This window comes from Syngnathus acus, unplaced genomic scaffold (assembly GCF_901709675.1).
Source record: "Syngnathus acus unplaced genomic scaffold, fSynAcu1.2, whole genome shotgun sequence".
Classification (NCBI taxonomy): Eukaryota; Metazoa; Chordata; class Actinopteri; order Syngnathiformes; family Syngnathidae; genus Syngnathus; species Syngnathus acus.
Window position 1 is genome coordinate 73,581 of NW_023590234.1, and position 19,146 is coordinate 92,726.

General features: G+C 51.2%; 1 protein-coding gene and 2 non-coding genes across 3 annotated transcripts; all 3 read left to right on the forward strand.

Annotated features, from left to right (window-relative positions):
- The first annotated feature begins 1,100 nt into the window (after window positions 1-1,100).
- On the forward strand, window positions 1,101-1,182 carry trnas-aga. The gene has a single exon. It is a non-coding gene; the product is annotated as a tRNA-Ser (tRNA).
- Window positions 1,183-5,097: 3,915 nt separating this feature from the next.
- On the forward strand, window positions 5,098-5,179 carry trnas-uga. Its single transcript has one exon. It is a non-coding gene; the product is annotated as a tRNA-Ser (tRNA).
- Window positions 5,180-12,484: 7,305 nt separating this feature from the next.
- LOC119119054 (lactadherin-like) lies at window positions 12,485-18,789 on the forward strand. The gene is made up of 4 exons (XM_037245659.1): window positions 12,485-12,687; window positions 12,753-12,913; window positions 18,439-18,562; window positions 18,645-18,789. The coding sequence occupies exons 1-4, from the start codon at window positions 12,621-12,623 to the stop codon at window positions 18,701-18,703; spliced, it is 411 nt and encodes a 136-aa protein (XP_037101554.1). The 5' UTR covers window positions 12,485-12,620; the 3' UTR covers window positions 18,704-18,789.
- Window positions 18,790-19,146: the final 357 nt, after the last annotated feature.

Below are 19,146 nucleotides of genomic sequence, written 5' to 3' on the forward strand. Positions count from 1 at the left end.
TTAACCCCCTTATTATCATATTATTTTTTGTGTAAAACCTATCAGATATACTACATAAAGCTAGATTTTATGATAGTTATTAATGGTAAAATTATTGTAGTCTTCTTCTTTACCAGAAAAGGATCCAAAGCGCGTTCTGCCTTACAGCCCTCTGAGGAGGACTTGTGGCCAGGTGTGGCACACCATCCGTTCCCTGAAGGAGGAATGGCAGAGACTGAGACTGCAGCAGGGACAGAAAGCAGCCAAGTAGGAAACACACACACGCACGCACACACATGAATGTGTGAACTGTATCCAAAAATGACAATATTTTCCTCCCAGCATGAGCTTGCTGAGACAAAACTTAGCCCTGTCCAAGCAGAAGAATGAGATGGTGTCCATGCACCAGAGACTCATGGCCAAGCTGGACTTCTTCAACACCACCCTTCATATAGACATGGACAAATGCCAGGAGCAGACCGCTACTGGAATTGGTATCATGTTAACTCTGTTTCTTTGAATGGGAACAGATCATTGGATTAATTGAATTTGAATGCAATTTGATGGTGGACCTTACCAGAAATGGACTGAAGTACAATCAGCGGCGAAGATAGTATTAGAAGTTCCGATGGATTTCAAGTCCATCGCCTTATCCACCATGTATTTATTATTATTACATAGTGTGCTTGTGGCCGAGTGGTTAAGGAGATGGACTAGAAATACATTGGGGTCTCACCTCGTAGGTCCGGGTCCTGCCGACAACGATCCAAATTTATTCTCATGGTGTAATATTAAGTTAAAGTTAAAAGTTAAAGTCCCAATGATCGTCACACACACATCTGGGTGTGGTGAAATTCGTCCTCTGCATTTAACCCATCCCCGTGTGATTTTAATCCATCCCCTGGGGGAGAGGGGAGCAGTGAGCAGCAGCGGTGCCGTGCTCGGGAATCATTTGGTGATCTAACCCCCCAATTCTAACCCTTAATGCTGAATGCCAAGCAGGGAGGCAATGGGTCCCATTTTTATAGTCTTTGGTATGACCCGGCCGGGGTTTGAAACCACAACCTTCCAGTCTCAGCTGAGATACTCACCACATTTGTACGGTGTGTACTACACAGTGTGTTGTTGTGGCCGAGTGGTTAAGGCGATGGACTAGAAATCCATTGGGGCCTCCCCTCGCAGGTTCGAGTCCTGCCAACAATGATTTAGAATCTCGTGTTGTATTATGAGATACTCACCACATGCATTTAAACATTGTGTGTCACAGTGTGTTGTTGTGGCCGAGAGGTTTAGGTGATGGACTAGAGATCCATTGGGTCTCCCCTCGCAGGTTTGGTTCCTGCTGACATTTCAGATTTTGAATTAGAATCTTGCTAGCTCCTCGCAATATGCATTTTGACAATGTGAAGACCTCGCCAGTGTGTGTTGTTGTGGCCGACTGGTTAAGGCGATAGACTTGAAATCTGTTGGGGTCTCACCTGGCAGGTTCAGGTCCTGCAGACAATGATCCATAATTTTTATTAGAATCTCGTGGTGTATTATGAGATACTCACCACATCCATTTTAACAGTGGGTATTACAGTTTGTGTTGTTGTGGCCGAGTGGTTAAGGCGATGTACTAGAAACCCATAGGGGGTCTCCCCTCTTAGGTTCAAATCCTGCTGACAACATTTCCATCCATCCATCCATCCATCCATCCATCTTCTTCCGCTTATCCGGGGTCGGGTCGCAGGGGCAGCAGCTTTAGGAGGGACTCCCAGACTTCCCTCTCCCCAGCCACTTCATCCAGCTCATCCCGGGAGATCCCAAGGCGTTCCCAGGCCAGCTGAGAGACATAGTCTCTCCAGCGCGTCCGGGGTCGTCCCCGGGGTCTCCTACCGGTGGGACATGCCCGGAACACCTCCCCAGGGAGGCGTCCAGGAGGCATCCTGATGAGATGCCGGAGCCACCTCATCTGGCTCCTCTGAACGTGGAGGAGTAGCGACTCTACTCCGAGTCTCTCCCGGATGACCGAGCTTCTCACCCTATCTCTAAGGGAGAGCCCGGACATCCTGCGGAGAAAACTCATTTCGGCCGCTTGTATCCGGGATCTCGTTCTTTCGGTCACGACCCATAGCTCGTGACCATAGGTGAGGGTAGGAGCGGAAATCGACCGGTAAATTGAGAGCTTTGCCTTTTGGCTCAGCTCTCTCTTTACCACGACGGACCGGTACAGAGTCCGCATTACTGCCGACGCTGCACCAATCCGCCTGTCGATCTCGCGCTCCATCCTCCCCTCACTCGTGAACAAGACCCCAAGATACTTAAACTCCTCCACTTGGGGCAGGATCTCATCCCCGATCCGGAGAGGGCATTCCACCCTTTTCCGATCGAGGACCATGGACTCGGATTTGGAGGTGCTGACCCTCATCCCAACCGCTTCACACTCGGCTGCGAACCGCTCCAGTGAGAGCTGGAGATCACGGCCTGAAGAAGCCAACAGCACCACGTCATCTGCAAAAAGAAGAGACGCGATGCTAAGGTTTCCAAACTGGACCCCCTCAATGCCTCGGCTGCGCCTAGAAATTCTGTCCGTAAAAATTATTAACAGAATCGGTGACAAAGGGCAGCCTTGGCGTAGTCCAACTCTCACTGGGAACGAATCCGATTTACTGCCGGAAATGCGGACCAAACTCTGGCATCGGTGATACAGGGACCGAACCGCCCTTATCAGTTGGCTCGGTACCCCGTACTCCCGAAGCACCCCCCACAGAACCTCCCAAGGGACACGGTCGAACGCCTTCTCCAAGTCCACAAAACACATGTGGACTGGTTGGGCGAACTCCCATGCACCCTTGAGGATCCTGCTGAGGGTGAAGAGCTGGTCCACTGTTCCACGGCCACGACGAAAGCCACACTGCTCCTCCTGAATCCGAGGTTCGACCTCCCGACGGACCCTCCTCTCCAGCACCCCTGAATAGACCTTACCAGGGAGGCTGAGGAGTGTAGTCCCCCTGTAATTGGAACACACCCTCCGGTCCCCCTTCTTAAAGAGGGGAACCACCACCCCAGTCTGCCAATCCAGAGGCACTGTCCCTGATGTCCACGCAATGTTGTAGAGGCGTGTCAGCCATGACAGCCCCACAACATCCAGAGCCCTTAAGGACTCCGGGCGGATCTCATCCACCTCGCCACCGAGGAGTTTTTTAACTACCTCAGTGACTTCGACCCCAGAGATTGGAGAGTCCGCCTCAGAGTCCCCAGGCCCTGCTTCCACAATGGAAGGCGTGTAGGTGGAATTGAGGAGGTCTTCGAAGTATTCTCCCCACCGACACACGACGTCCTGAGTCGAGGTCAGCAGCACGCCATCCCCACTGTAAACAGTGTTGACGTTGCACTGCTTCCCCCTCCTGAGACGCCGGATGGTGGACCAGAATTTCCTCGAAGCCGTCCGGAAGTCATTCTCCATGGCCTCGCCAAACTCCTCCCACGCCCGGGTTTTTGCCTCAGCAACCGCCGAAGCCACGTTCCGCTTGGCCATCCGGTACCTGTCAGCTGCCTCCGGAGTCCCGCAGGCCAAAACGGCCCGATAGGACTCCTTCTTCAGCTTGACGGCATCCCTTACCGCCGGTGTCCACCAGCGGGTTCGGGGATTGCCGCCACGACAGGCATCAATGACCTTACGGCCACAGCTCCGGTCGGCCGCCTCAACAATGGAGGCGCGGAACAAGGTCCACTCGGACTCAATGTCCCCCGCCTCCCCCGGGACGTGGGAAAAGCTCTGCCGGAGGTGGGAGTTGAAGCTCTTCCTGACAGGGGATTCTGCCAGACGTTCCCATCAGACCCTCACAGAGCGTTTGGGTCTGCCAGGTCAGACGGGCATCTTCCCCCACCATCGGAGCCAACCCACCACCAGGTGGTGATCAGTTGACAGCTCCACCCCTCTCTTCGCCCGAGTGTCCAAACATGCGGCCGCAAGTCCGATGACACGACTACAAAGTCGATCATCGAACTGCGGCCTAGGGTGTCCTGGTGCTAAGTGCACACATGGACACCCTTATGTTTGAACATGGTGTTCATTATAGAAAATCCGTGTCGAGCACAGCAGTCCAATAATAGAACACCGCTCGGATTCAGATCGGGGGGGGGGCCGTTCCTCCCAATCACGGCCTTCCAGGTCTCACTGTCATTGCCCACGTGAGCACTGAAGTCACCCAGTAGAACGATGGAGTCCCCAGAAGGAGCGCTCTCCAGCACTTCCTCCAGGGACTCCAAGAAGGGTGGGTACTCTGAGCTGCCGTTTGGTGCATAGACACAAACAACAGTCAGGACCCGTCCCCCCACCCGAAGGCGGAGGGAGGCTACCCTCTCGTTCACTGGGGTGAACCCCAATGTGCAGGCGCCCAGCCGGGGGGCAATAAGTATACCCACACCTGCTCGACGCCTCTCACCGTGGGCAACTCCAGAGTGGAAGAGAGTCCAGCCCCTCTCGAGAGGGCTTGTACCGGAACCCAAACTGTGCGTGGAGGCAAGTCCGACTATGTCTAGTCGGAACTTTTCTGCCTCGCACACCAGCTCGGGCTCCTTTCCAGCCAGAGAGGTGACATTCCATGTCCCAAGAGCCAGCTTCTGCAGCCGGGGATCAGACCGCCAAGGTCCCTGCCTTTGGCCGCCGCCCAGGTTACACTGCACCCGACCCCTTTGGCCCCTCCCACAGGTGGTGAGCCCATGGGAAGGGGGACCCACGTTTCCTTTTCGGGCTGCGCCCTGCCGGGCCCCATGGGCGAAGGCCCGGCCACCAGATGCTCGCCTTCGAGCCCCGCCTCCAGGCCTGGCTCCAGAGGGGTACCCCGTTTACCTGCGTCCGGGCGAGGGAAAACGAAATCCATTTGTGGTTTTCATTATAAGGGGCTAGTGTGAGCCGTGCTTTGTCTGGCCGCTCACCTAGGACCCGTTTGCCATGGGTGACCCTACCAGGGGCATGAAGCCCCAGACAACATGGCTCCTAGGATCATAGGGGCACGCAAACCCCTCCACCACGATAAGGCGACGACTCACGGAGGGGGCTGACAACATTTCAGTTTGAATTTAGATTCTTGCAATATGTGTTTTGACAATGTGAGGACATCGCCAATGTGTGTTGTTGTGGCCGAGTGGTTAAGGCGATGGACTTGAAATCCATTGGGGTCTCCCCTCGCAGGTTCGAATCCTGCCGACAACGATATAGCTTTTGTATTAGAATCTCGTTGTTGCCAGACCCTCACCATATGCATTTTGACAATGTGAAGACCTCGCCAGTGTGTTGTTGTGGCCGAGTGGTTAAGGTGATAGACTTGAAATCCATTGGGTCTCACCTCGCAGGTTCGGGTCCTGCCGACAATGATTCAAAGTTTCGAATCCTGCTGACGACAATTCAGATTTTGAAATAGAATCTTACTAGATCCTGGCATTATGCATTTTGACAATGTGAGGACCTCAACAATGTGTGTTGTTGTGGCCGAGTGGTTAAGGCGATGGCCTTGAAATCCGTTGGGGCCTGGAGACAACAATCCAACCTTTTAATTAGAATCTCGTGTATTAGGAGATACTCACCACATGCATTTGAACAGTGTGTACGGCATCGTGTGTTGTTGTGGCCGAGTGGCTAAGGTGATGGACTAGAAATCCATGGTGATTCCCCCTTGCAGGTTCGAATCCTGACACCAATGACACCTTTTGTATTAGATTCCCGGAACGACCACATAGACTCTGTCCGAAAGAAGGCCCAGCACCAGCTGTACTTCCTGAGACATCTCAAGAAGTTCAACCTGCCGCGGGAGCTGCTGAAAACCTTCTATACTGCCATCATCCAGTCTGTCCTCTGCACCTCCATCACTGTCTGGTTTGGATCGGCCTCCAAACAAGACAAGCACAGACTGCAGTGGACAATCAAGACTGCGGAAAAGATAATTGGAATCAACCTCCCATCTATCCAAGACTTGTACCGGTCCAGGACAGGGAAACGTGCAAGTAACATCTCTACAGACCCTTCTCACCCAGGTTGCAGTCTGTTTGAACTACTCCCCTCCGGACGGCGTTATAGAGCTATGTACGCCAAAACCAGCAGACACAGAGACAGCTTCTTCCCCCAGGATGTTGCTCTGATGAACTCACACCACTCTTAGAGTCTCAGAGTCATTGTTGTGCAACAACATCCTGCTCTCCACACCTTTTTTTGAACGGTCTACACCAGGGGTGGGCAAACATTTTGACTTGCGGGCCGAATTGGGTTCTAAATTTTGACCGGGGGGCCGAACCAGGAGCAGATGGATGTAGTGTTTGTGTGAAGTAATATAAATGACATGTAAAGGTCATTGCATAAAAGGTTTTTACTTTTAGTAGATACTAAAGCATGGATATTAAAAAAAAGCTTTTTGAAAACAAATGCATTTATTAACAGCATTAAAAAAATATTTCACCAAAAAACTACTATCAGTGATTCTTATTAAATACGACACTGTTATGATGAATAGCATTTTCCATAACTTCAGCGCCTGCAGGTCAGATTTATGAAATATGTTTATCTAATGAGGCGAAATCACATCCAACGGCAAACATTCTGACCAAATACATCATCTTGAAGAATCAGTGAAAGAATACATCTAAATAAAGTAATAAAGAAATCAATAGTATTGTTGGTTTCCCTTTTTTGCTAGTGCATCATAGTCTGGAGTAAAATTTGTTGTGGTAATTCTTAGGATAGAGCCGAGGTGTCGGTCCGTTAACCTAGATCTGTGACGGGCTTTGTTGACGTTCATGCGGCTGAACGTCTTCTCACACACGTAGGTCGAGCCAAATTGTCCACTCTTTTTTAACATTCGGCACTCAGTGTCCACCTTTCTTTTCTTCGGGCCCCTCATTTTAATGGAAGGATTCCAGGGGAAGGTTTGTGGGTGGCATTAGCATAAAACTGTATCTGAAAGCTCAGCGCGCGAATTACGAGAATACTGACGTCACAGCCTACACTCGAAATTTGGCACTGATAGATGAAATTACTACGTACTACTGAGTACGCACAACTTTTACTTCCTTAATACACAATGATGGTATTTATTTAAAGATTGAAGCACACGTCCACCTCCTTCAATGTTACACGTGAATGCACATACAGAGAGAAGTTTTATTCATTTTGATCAGGCTACATGAAGCAAAATATAAAGGTGAATGTAATTCTCATTAATGGAATAAATTACTCCTTTTGACTAGCAGGGGGGTTTGTGTGCACATGAAACCTCGAGAAATGAACCTATTTGCAAACCGTTTGGTGGGAAAGCCTTGTTAGGGTTTACAGATTATTTTGATCGTATGATTATGTTGGAATGTAGACTAGAATTATTAACTTTGTTTAAACCTTCTACCTTTCCTTGACTCTGAAAAGTTTAACCATTCAGTTGTTGAAACTTTCCAAATGGTGTGGAAACATTCTTGCTTAGTTAGTCATCTAAAATGCTCCACTAGTTTCTGTTTCCACGACCTTGTAAAACAATGAGCTGGGACCCTCCGCACTGATTAACCAGTTGCTGAGGTGACCACCAAACATGTCCAATGTCAACCCCACCCTGCTTTCTCGCAATAAATGCTCTCTTGCAAGAATCCAAAGTCAGACCTCATTCGATCATCGCTGTACGCACAGCGACAAATGACTCTCCACTTGCAAGTGCTCAAAAAGGGCATACTGTCTCCCGTGTGGTTCTTGCAAAAATAAGTTAGAGTGAGCACCACTCTAACAGTAAGAGGATTGAAGGTAAAAACAGTTGTATGTTTTAGTCCGTGTACTTTTGGTATGAGAGAACGGGAAATGATCCCATCTTTGTGTTTCATTTTAAAATTTGTAATTTCATAACTTTATTCAACACAAATCAGGAAACAAAATACGACCGTAATTTCTCAAATGAGTGTTCAGAAATGCTCTATATCTCTCTTGTGTCGCAAATAATTAAGGCTTTTGACATTGCTGGCATGGTTTGGAGTGTAATTCATCTCCCCTGCGATGGTGGCGTTCGATATTTGACATTTGAATATAAATCTGTCATTTTACTTTAGGAAGTAAAAGTTGTTTTCTAGGAATCCATACTTGTGATGTATGAGGAAAAACAATCGGGAGCATTCTTCAAAAAGATAGACCTACAGCCAACAAAAAGGTTTCTATACGTTCTGTTGGGTTTGCAGCTTCGTAGTCCATTTCCCTTCAGACACAACTCGATGGATGGTGGCGTTTTGTATTCACTTCTTTATTGTTCCTCGCACACTCTCATTTGTTTTCGCCTGCGCTTCTTGGCGCGCTTCCTTTTATTTACTTCCTACTTCCCATTGCCGCAAACAAGGTAAAAACCAACGTAAAGTGTCCTCAGTACATAAAAGAGAAAACGTCACGTCACTGCGGTAAACACAAAATACGGCATAAGACACCGAACAAATGACACAGTGAAATATATAATAATAATATAATGAAAGCACAAATAACTCAACAGGGTGTCTCCTTTATTTGGTGCCACACTTGAATGGCGTTGAAAGATTTGCCCTCAATTGAGCGGCACCTTCTGCTATGCTTGTTTTAGCCACTTGGGGGCAGCATGATGCAAACAAATAATTTCACAACTGACTTGTTGCAGTAATGTTAACTCATTTTGACAAAAAATAAATAAAAAATGAACGTATGCCTCTACAGCAGGCCCCCGGTCAGATTTCATACGGCCCGCAGCTTTGGTCTTATAATGTATTATTTATGGCCTGCCTGCACTGTCAAACTGAATAAAAAAACCTCAGTGCCTCCCCAGTCACGAACCTCACCGCACGTCACTGGTTACAGTCGAGTTGACAGTGAGTGGCAGCGACGCTTCTTTCTACACCTGCACCGTCTTGTTGTGGTTTTCTAATTAGTTTCTTTTGGTTTTCAGCTTCCTTCTGTGACTGGCGAGCTCCTGTACAAGGACTCTTGTTACCATTTTGAGGGCACACGTAAAACCTGGCAAGCGGCTGAGGATTTCTGCGAGGAGAAGAGAGGTCACCTGGCCAGCCTCCACTCACTGGTTGTCGGATAATTTTGTTTGGTGAGCGCCAAGACAAACTGGCCATGCCAGCAATCGACCCGCAATGTTTCACAACAAGTGTTTGTTCTGCTTTCCATAAGCTCAACAGCCACTAGGATGGTTTTCTTGGCTGGGACTCAAGAAGAACGATGGCAAATTTGAGTGGAGTGACGCATCATCCACACGTGTGCAACAGATCAAGGTCCAAAAAGTTGTCAATTGGCCAGAATGAAGCCGTCATGCGTGATAGCAAAAGTTAAAAAGTGTCATTTTAGCAGAACAAAGTTTTATTGAATTAGTAGGAAAAATCTGACAAGAATGCTCTCCCTGTCAAATAGATTTGAATTTGACTTGCCTTGAGTCATGTTACAAGACAAACAGGTGTTTTCCTTTTATGAAGATTCAAATTGTGATCAGTAGAATCAAAATGCACCGTTCATTTTACAGGGATACATTTTTCATTGAAAGTTTCAATCTGAAATGGGAAGGAGGTTGGAATATGGCAACAATTCTGATTGTGAGAAAGATGTTATGAAAATGAATTGGAGGAATTTGAATCAATAAAGTGACTTCGAAGGAATTTGGTGGGAGGCCATTTGAACAACTGCAACACCTAACACGCTCAAGTCACGTCCGCTGTATCCTCCACAGGATGACTTCCCGTGGTATCTTCCTAAAACACCATATAAATGCTCCAAATTGACGAGTGATGGTAAAGTTTACATGGACATTTGCAAAACCCTTCGTCCATCCATCTGTCAAAAAAGTCAGAAAGTCACAAACCTCTCATTTGCCCTTTGTCTTCTGGTTGCGCTCAGCAGCAACCTGCTCGGCAACACCGACTCGCAGGAACACACGTTCATACAAGGTAGGCTGTCCACCGTGTAATGTGCTTGATGAAAGAATCCATGCAGAAGAAAGTGAAATTGAGAGACCACCGACTCACATCAACTTTTTGCCAAGTTTCTTTCATTCCAAAGAAAAGACCAAAAATAAGCTTGTGGCCCCCACCGACAAGAACATGACCCAGACGTCCCCCACACTTCATTATGGTTAAGCGTTTCGCACATGCACCTGTAAGATGTTTCAGCCTCGTGTTCCTGTTACCTTTGACCCAAAGGTCTTCTGCCAAATGCTTCCTCTTTGTGGTTGGACGCCAACGACACCATGGTTGAAGACGGCAGCAAGCAGCCTGACCAATCCTCACTGAGTTCCGTCCAGTTGGCCGCAAGTGGGTCTAAAACCTGGCCGGAAATGTTCATTTCCATGGAGGAACGGAGAGCGCTGAGCGTCTGTGGTCTCCTTCCAGGTAACCCTGGTGATCCATCCGGCCGACGCTGCAACTCCTTATTCAGTGGCAAGGGCGGCCGGGAAGTTGGCGATTGCGAGAAGAAGCGCGGCTACGTCTGCAAGAGAAGAGGTAAATCAAGATGCTTGACCGATTCTCCCCAACATGTGTCATTAGCTGAGAGGACTGAAGTGGCAATTGTTAGTTTTTTTGTCTGATGTCAGTGATGATGCCAGGTGACGCAATTGGCTGAAACTGAATGAAGGCGTGGTCCGCTTGTTTGTCACATCCGGATTTCTCCAAATGCTGAAGAATACAAAAAACATGGTGCTGTTACGTCAGAATCATCCCAAAATGTGTCCTCAGTCGTTCAGACGTGAATGGATCAAAGGGTGGCGCCGCTTCGGCTCCAACTGCTACAAGAAGATGGAGACCACTAACGGTTGGGTGGGGGCTCATTACGATTGCGTCTGGGAGGGCGGCGACCTGGTTTCCATCACCTTGCATACGAGGAAATCTTTGTGAAGAAGCAAATGGGCGACAAGCCGTTCTGGATCGGACTCTTCAATCTGGTGAGACGGAAGCGCAAGCAGGCGGCTGTTGGCTTGCTACTGGTAGTTGACTGACAATGGGTTTGGACTCTGCAGAAGACTCTGGTGTCAGTTTTTTTGAAGCGGGAGAAAAGAAGCTGACTTGGTCCAACACCGCTGTGATGCCGACCTACGCCAACTGGTACTCAGGTCAAGACGGAAGGTAAGAAGGTCCCCTCTTTGTGCTCTTTCATTGACAGGTGGGACACACAGCGAGATTATGGAACCCGTCTGCAAAACTTGAGAGAGCGCACACATCGACGGATGTGTCTCTCGCTTTTCACGACTTCTCCCGACAGTGCCAACGTTGGTTCCTGTGCGTACATCAACCAAGGTGTGCACTACAGCAGTCAGCCTGGAAATTGGAGACATGGCTCGTGCGGATCGTCATTGGCGTACATGTGCGAGCGGTCGCGGTGTATCTTTGCTCCCCCCCCCCCCCCCTCGAAAGAAGCCGGCAGTGCGTAGAGCACCAACAAGAATGTTTCAAAATCTTGTTGCACATTTTACCATTTACTTGCAAAGGTCTGTACATTTTTCATCCGAGCGCTCCCTCTCTGTGGTTGGGCGTCAACAAAAACAACACGAAAGACGGCAGCGGGTGGACTGACGGATCCCCGTTTGGTACATCGTCATGGACGGAGGTGGTCAAAAACCCAACCGATGTTTGTCTGCGACGTTGCGGAGGCACGGAGCTGAGGCATCTGTGTCCTCCTTCCAAATGACCCCGGTGACCTCTCTGGTGCGTCCTGTCTTTCCTTACTCACAAGCAACGTCCCTGGAAGTTTGACGATTGCCGGAAGAAGAGAGGCTAATCTGCAAGAAAAGAGGTAAGACATGGCGACGCTCGGCCGATTCTCACACGGGCCGACTCGAGTCTTTTGCTTTTGTCTTGCAGGAAACACATTTAAGGAGATCCTTTTTCTGCAAAAAACGTTCTGCTGACCTCGTATGTGAGGCTGAGAGTGAGAAGCAAAGCCACATCAGCATCCAGTCCGCCTTTTACGGTCGGCGGAGTGACGACGTTTGCCAGGAGGACAGCGACTCATACGACGACTACTCATTCCACGACGACTCATTCGACGACAGTAAGAGCTGAGAATCCACCATTTTGATGGTTCCAATTAAGGCCTACCTCTGAAGGCTCATTCAGCGTGTCTCCAAACAATTTCGGCATGCTACGTAACGTAATGAAAATGAAGAAATGCTTACAAGCCGTTCAGATGCCAGAATGGCTCTGTATGCAGAAACAGAAAGATGCTAGTTTGGTCAACTATGTCTTGTTGAACTTATTCAAGGTGCATCAATGCTCATTAGGCCCACTTACACTCACTGGTGTCTCGTAACTTGCAGAGGACTGCTCAGTGGAAGGCATCCTCCCTTGCTACAGGGAAATGTGCAACAGCCAGCAAAAATGCCACATTGAGCTTTTGAAGGACCAGTCCTGCCCTGCCACCTACAAATATCTGCAGATGGTCTATAGCTGTGAACAGAAAAGTGGGATTAACGTCTCGTGATCTTCCACTCTGCACTGAATCTAGGACTCTTCAAATTCCCAAAAAACAATGCAAGGAGTCCCACAAGGGGTTTGACGGCCAGATTTTTTTTTAATCGTCCGTTCCAAATTAAAATGAGTTTTGGCTGTCCTCAGTATGTCTCGATAGTCTGGGCATCGCCGACGGCAGCGTTGCAGACTCTTCCTTCAAAGCCTCCTCAATGAAAGACGCCACCCCAGAAAAAGCCCGCCTCAACGGGGAGTCCTGCTGGAAGCCGTCAAGAAATCGTACGTAGAAAATTGACCGCTTGGCACTTTGGTCTCCTGAGCTTTGGAATGTCTGCCTCCTCCAGCCGTCGGCAGCTGGATCCTGGTGAACATCGGCTACAAGAGAAAGGTGACGGCGATCGTGACCCAGGGGTGTGATAGCAACAATACTCGCTCCTGGGACATCAAACTTGAGATGAGACTGAGCGTTGATAGGAGGAAGTGGACCAAACACCCGGACGGGAAGGTGAGCGCGGGGGGGCCAATCAAGTCGACTGTGACCGCATCCTTCAATATTGTCACAACAAACAAGGAAACATTCCATTTTGTCAGGCTCAGAGCAGGGAGAGGACTCGAATGCAGAGTTCAAACAAAGGAATTTATTTCCTCCACGGAAAAAAACAGCACCAGGAACAAAAAGCGCCTCAAGATGAGGGAAAAAGGCAAAAGCAAAAAGCGCCTCAACACGAGGGAAAAAAGGCTGAGAACAGCAAACAAAAGGCGCCTCAAACTGAGGGAAAAACGAAGGCAAAATCCAACGAACAAACACAGAGCTTGGGCAAAAAGGCTTTCACGGGGAATATCTGTGACTAAGGAATCGCTGGTGATCATGACAAGCAAGACGCACTGGCACAAGACAAGGGGAAAACGCAGGCTAAATACACACACGGAAGGGGGAGGACACAGGTGCAGACGATCAGGGCGGACGACACGGTGTACGTAGTTGGATAACAGGAGGTCAAGTGGACTGCCGTGCAGGGAAGGACCCACGATCTGAAACGTGATATACAAAATAAAACAGGAAGTGATAATACGACGGACAGGACAAAACAAAACAATCCACAAAACCCGACAGCATGACATAACCCCCCCCTCTAGGGCCGGATCCCAGACGGACCAGGAGCATCGGGGTGAGCAGCGTAGAAGTCATCCAGCAGACCGGGATCCAGGATGTAACTGCGCGGCACCCATTGCCGCTCTTCTGGCCCATAACCCTCCCAGTCGACCAGGAACTGCCAGCCCCTTCCCTTCCTGCGCACGTCCAGCAGCTCCTTGACCGTGTACGCAGGCCCACCCCCCACAGTCCGCGGAGACGGGGGCGGCACGGGAGCCGGCACCATCCCACTCTCCCTGACTGGCTTAATCTTCCCGACGTGGAAGGTGGGATGCACGGCAAGGGACCGGGGCAGGTGAAGTCGTACAGCGGCTGGATTCACGACCTTGGAAATGGGGAATGGCCCCACAAAACGGGGGGCCAGCTTCCCGGAGCCCACCTGGAGGGGAAGGTCCCGGGCGGACAGCCAGACCCGTTGGCCCCGCTGGTAGGCGGGCGCCGGCCGACGTCTCCGGTCGGCCATCCTCTTTACTCTGTCCCCCTGGCGGACCAGCGTGGCACGTGCTGCCGCCCAGATGCGACGACAGCGCCTTACCACGGCGCGTGCCGAGGTAACGGACACCTCCGGCTCATTATCAGGGAAGACCGGGGGCTGATAGCCAAAAACGCACATGAAAGGGGACATCCCAGTAGCCGTGGTAGGGAGGGAGTTATGGGCGTATTCCACCCAGGTCAAGTTTTTACTCCACGTAGAGGGGTTCTGGGCCACTAGGCAGCGGAGGCCTGTTTCCAGCTGCTGGTTAATGCGCTCCGCCTGGCCGTTTGCCTCCAGGTGATAGCCCGAAGTGAGGCTCACGATGGCCCCTATGTGTTTGCAGAACTCCTTGCAGAACCTGGACAAATTGGGGGCCCCTATCTGACACGACGTCCCGTGGCAATCCGTGTACCCTAAAAACGTGGTCCATGAGGACTTCGGCCGTTCGCTTTGCTGAGGGTAACTTGGGCAGGGCAATGAAGTGGGCCATCTTAGAGAACCGGTCCACCACGGTGAGTATCGTCGTCTTCCCCTTGGACGCGGGAAGTCCTGTGACAAAGTCCACAGAGATGTCGGCCCATGGCCGAGAGGGAATGGGGAGAGGTTGCAGCAAACCCACACGGGCGCCGGGAGTGTTTTTATTCCGCGCACAGACGGAGCAGGCTGCCACGTATTCCCTGACGTCGGCCCCCATGGAGGGCCACCAGAACCGCTGCTGTATGACGTACAGGGTTCTTCGCACGCCCGGATGACAGGCGAGCCGGGAGGTGTGTGCCCAGTGGATGACTTGGGGACGCAGCCTGGAGCAACGAACAGTCGATTCACCGGCATTTCCCAGGGGGTGGCTCGTCGCCGTTGGCCTGCTTTACTAGGTCTTCTATGGGCCAGGCTACGGCCCCCACCACACAGTGAGGACGGAGAATGGGTTCAGGTTCCTTGGCCACCGGATCTGGACTGTAGACGCGCGACAGCGCATCGGGCTTGATGTTTTTGGCCCCCGGTCTGTAGGGCAAGGTGAAATTGAAACGGTTAAAGAAAAGGGACCAACGAGCCTGGCGTGAGTTCAGTCGTTTAGCGTTCTTGATGTACTGTAGATTCTTGTGATCAGTCCAAACCAAGAAGGGTTGTTGGGCTCCCTCCAGCCAGTGTCTCCATTCTTCGAGAGCCTGTTTCACCGCTAACAACTCTCGATCTCCTACGTCGTAGTTCTGCTCAGCGGGTGTCAGCCGTCGGGACAGGTAGGCGCACGGATGAAGCTTGTTGTCTGCCTGTGACCTTTGGGACAAGACGCGCCGATTCCCTGACTGGAGGCGTCTACCTCCCCACGAACTGACGAGACGGGTCGGGCAGTGTGAGGATCGGGGCGGAGCTGAATCGCTTCTTCAGCTCCTGGAAGGCGGCCTCTGCCTTCGCCGTCCAACAGAACGGAACTGTTGGGGAAGTCAGAGCATGCAGCGGAGCCGCTGTGGCGCTGAAGCCTCTGATGAATCGTCTATAGAAATTAGCAAAGCCAAGAAATTGCTGCACTTTCTTGCAACTATCGGGTCTAGGCCATTGTGTCACCGCGCTTACTTTTGCCGGGTCCATCTGTACCTTACCGGGGGCTATGATGAAGCCAAGGAAGGACATAGACTTGGCGTGGAACTCGCTTTTTTCAGCCTTGACGTAAAGTTGATGATCCAGGAGGCGTTGCAGGACCGACTCAACATGGGACTCATGGGTCTTCACATCCGGTGAATAGATTAGGATATCATCCAAATAAACATAAACAAAATGGTCTATAAAGTCTCTCAGAACGTCATTAATCATGGCCTGAAAAACAGCAGGGGCATTGGTGAGACCAAACGGCATCACGAGGTATTCAAAGTGTCCTCGGGGAGTGTTGAATCCCGTTTTCCATTCATCGCCCTCCCGAATGCGCACGAGGTGGTAGGCGTTACGCAAATCTAGCTTGGTGAAAACCTGGGCTTGCTGCAACTGATCGAATACGGTCGACATGAGTGGAAGGGGATATCGATTCTTAATAGTGATCTGGTTGAGGGGACTGTAGTCTATGCAGGGGGGTAGGGTACCGTCTTTTTTGCCCACAAAGAAAAAACCGGCCCCTGCAGGGGAGGACGAGGGTCTGGTCAATCCCGCCTTAAGTGACGCGTCTATATACTCATTTAGAGCCTGCTTTTCGGGTCCCGAAAGGGAATAAAGCCTCCCCTTGGGTATAGTAGCGCCAGGCAGGAGCTCTATGGCGCAGTCGTAAGGACGGTGGGGTGGTAGAGAGCAAGCCTTGGCTTTGCTAAATACCTCCGCGAGTCGGTGGTAACATACTGGTACTCCGGTCAGGTCCGGGGTTTCGGGGTCTGGGACAGGAGGAACGGAGTCGGGGTTAGGACCACGGGTAAGGCTGATCGGGGGGTTAGGTTCGATACATGCCCCTTGGCAATGGGGTCCCCATCCCCTTATCTCCCCGGACGCCCAGTCCATGGTTAGGTTGTGGCGCTTAAGCCACGGATACCCGAGGATAATCGGATTCATGGGGGAGGTTACCACATGCAGTCTGACTTTCTCGTGATGATTCCCGAAAGACAGCGAGAGAGGTTCGGTTACCTGGGATATATCAAAGAGCGCCTGACCATTGAGCGCCTTGGCCTTCACGGTCGTGTCTAGCGGTTCGGTTCTTATCCCCAATCTCCGAGCAAAAGCCCAGTCAATCAAACGCTCATCTGCCCCGGAGTCAATTAACACACCAAGTTCGGTGATCTTCCCGAGGCATGTAAGCTTGCCGATGGGTAGGGTCCGACCCTTCTGCTGGCTAACGGAGAAGGTGTTTACCTTCTGGTTCTTCCTCTCCGGGCAGGAGAGGAGAATATGTCCTAGCGCACCGCAGTAATAGCATCTGCCTTCCTGGCGTCGGTGCTGATTTTCCTCTTCACCCAACTTGGCCCGGCCGAGCTGCATTGGTTCAGTCCCAGGCGGTAGCAGTGCCGTGTTCGATCGTTGGCGGTGCGTCTCGAGGAGTGGCGACGCCACCCCTGCCACGGGGGAGAAGACGGTCGCGCTCCGGCTTGCTCGCTGCTTCCTCCAGTCCTGCAGGCGGTTGTCCGTGCGGATAGCCAGCGCGATGAGCGTGAGAGCGTCAGCGGGAAGATCGAGGGGAATGAGCTGGTCCTGGATGGTTCCGGAAAGACCCCTGAGAAAAACATCATACAGGGCTGTCCGGTCCCACCAGCATTCCGCGGCCAGAGTGCGGAAGCGGATCGCGTATTCGCTGACCGACTCTCGACCCTGGGTTAGCTGGCACAGCTCACGCGCCTTCTCTCGGTCCGAGGAGACCGGATCGAACACCATGCGGAGGGCTTCGATGAAAGCGGAGAGAGAACGACAGGTAGCGGAATCCCTGGCCCATTCTGCAGTCGCCCACGCCCGGGCCCTTCCCGTTAGGTACGAGATCAGGTACGCCACGCGGGAGCGTTCCGTGGGGAAGTCGCCTGGGGATCGCTCGAACTGCATCTCGCACTCTGTGATGAAGGCTTTGCTGAGCCCGGGTTCTCCGGCGTACCGTTCAGGAGGAGCCAGTCTGACCCCCATCGCCATGGGGGCAGGAGCCGGACGTTCGACCGGGGAAGCAGCTGGTGGACTGGGCGTCGCTGCTGGTCCCGCGGTCAGTAGCGTGAGAACATCTTGCATTTGCCGGCTCAGTGTTCCCACCTGGGCGGCCACCGCCGCTCTGAAGTTTTCTTGTGTCGTCATGATCTCCTGAACACCAACTCCCAGGGCATCTACCTGCTGCTGGTGTTGGGCTAGCTGTGACGCCTGGGAGCGTACAGTGGCGGCCAGCTGCTCCGGCTCTGGCCAGTGCGTAATGTCAGGCTCAGAGCAGGGAGAGGACTCGAATGCAGAGTTCAAACAAAGGAATTTATTTCCTCCACGGAAAACAGCACCAGGAACAAAAAGCGCCTCAAGATGAGGGAAAAAGGCAAAAACAAAAAGCGCCTCAACACGAGGGAAAAAAGGCTGAGAACAGCAAACAAAAGGCGCCTCAAACTGAAGGAAAAACGAAGGCAAAATCCAACGAACAAAACACAGAGCTTGGGCAAAAAGGCTTTAACGGGGAATATCTGTGACTAAGGAATCGCTGGTGATCATGACAAGCAAGGCGCACTGGCACAAGACAAGGGGAAAACGCAGGCTAAATACACACACGGAAGGGGGAGGACACAGGTGCAGACGATCAGGGCGGACGACACAGGTGTACGTAGTTGGATAACAGGAGGTCAAGTGGACTGCCGTGCAGGGGAAGGACCCACGATCTGAAACGTGATATACAAAATAAAACAGGAAGTGATAATACGACGGACAGGACAAAACCAAACAATCCACAAAACCCGACAGCATGACACATTTCTAGTTCATCGGCGGTGGGACTCATCTGCTTGAGACGCCCGCAATCGCTCAGTACGACTGCATCCTGCCGCTGGAAAATTGTCCAGAATTTGGCCTCCGCTTCGACATCTTGGGATGCGCACATGAGGGTGAGCAACACAATCTGCCGCTTTGGTTGCCGAAAACAACAATCTCAAAACATGCCACGAACTCTCGCTTTTTGTCCGACAGATGAGACGACCTGTGCCGGAAAGTTCAACAGCCTCCGCTTCACCGATTCGATGACATGAGTCACGCTTGACACAATGTTTCATGACCGCCTGTCGTCAATTTCACAACATGTGTGTGTCTTCTGCAGGTTCTACTGTCCGCCCGGGTGTGACAAAGAGGAACACTTAGTCTTCGGAACGATGGTCTACTCTGCGGTACGGGATTGCCTGACCCCACCGGTGGACTTCTTGTCTGTGACTGCAACTATGTGTAAATGCAGCTCGCACATCTGCGCGCCGCTATTCACGCTGGAGTCATTCAGAACAACATCGGAGGAGATTGCATTGTGATGAGCGCTCCCAAGCAGCACGTTTACTTGGGCTCCACCGGGAACGGGAGCACCTCCAGACAGTGAGTGGCCAACATTCACAGAGAAGTCCCATGAAGAGCAACCGACTAATTATCACTTTACTATTTCCAGTTTGAACGACCCACTGGGTGTGTCTTTTATGTTTGCGGACAG

What these genes read in the sequence shown, in the direction of transcription:
- LOC119119054 (XM_037245659.1), top strand. Translation starts at nt 12,621, where the DNA reads ATGAAAGACGCCACCCCAGAAAAAGCCCGCCTCAACGGGGAGTCCTGC. An exon ending in CCAAACACCCGGACGGGAAG is followed by an intron (nt 12,914 to 18,438) that starts GTGAGCGCGGGG and finishes ACACATTTCTAG; the next exon opens with TTCATCGGCGGTGGGACTCA. An exon ending in CTTGGGATGCGCACATGAGG is followed by an intron (nt 18,563 to 18,644) that starts GTGAGCAACACA and finishes TTTGTCCGACAG; the next exon opens with ATGAGACGACCTGTGCCGGA.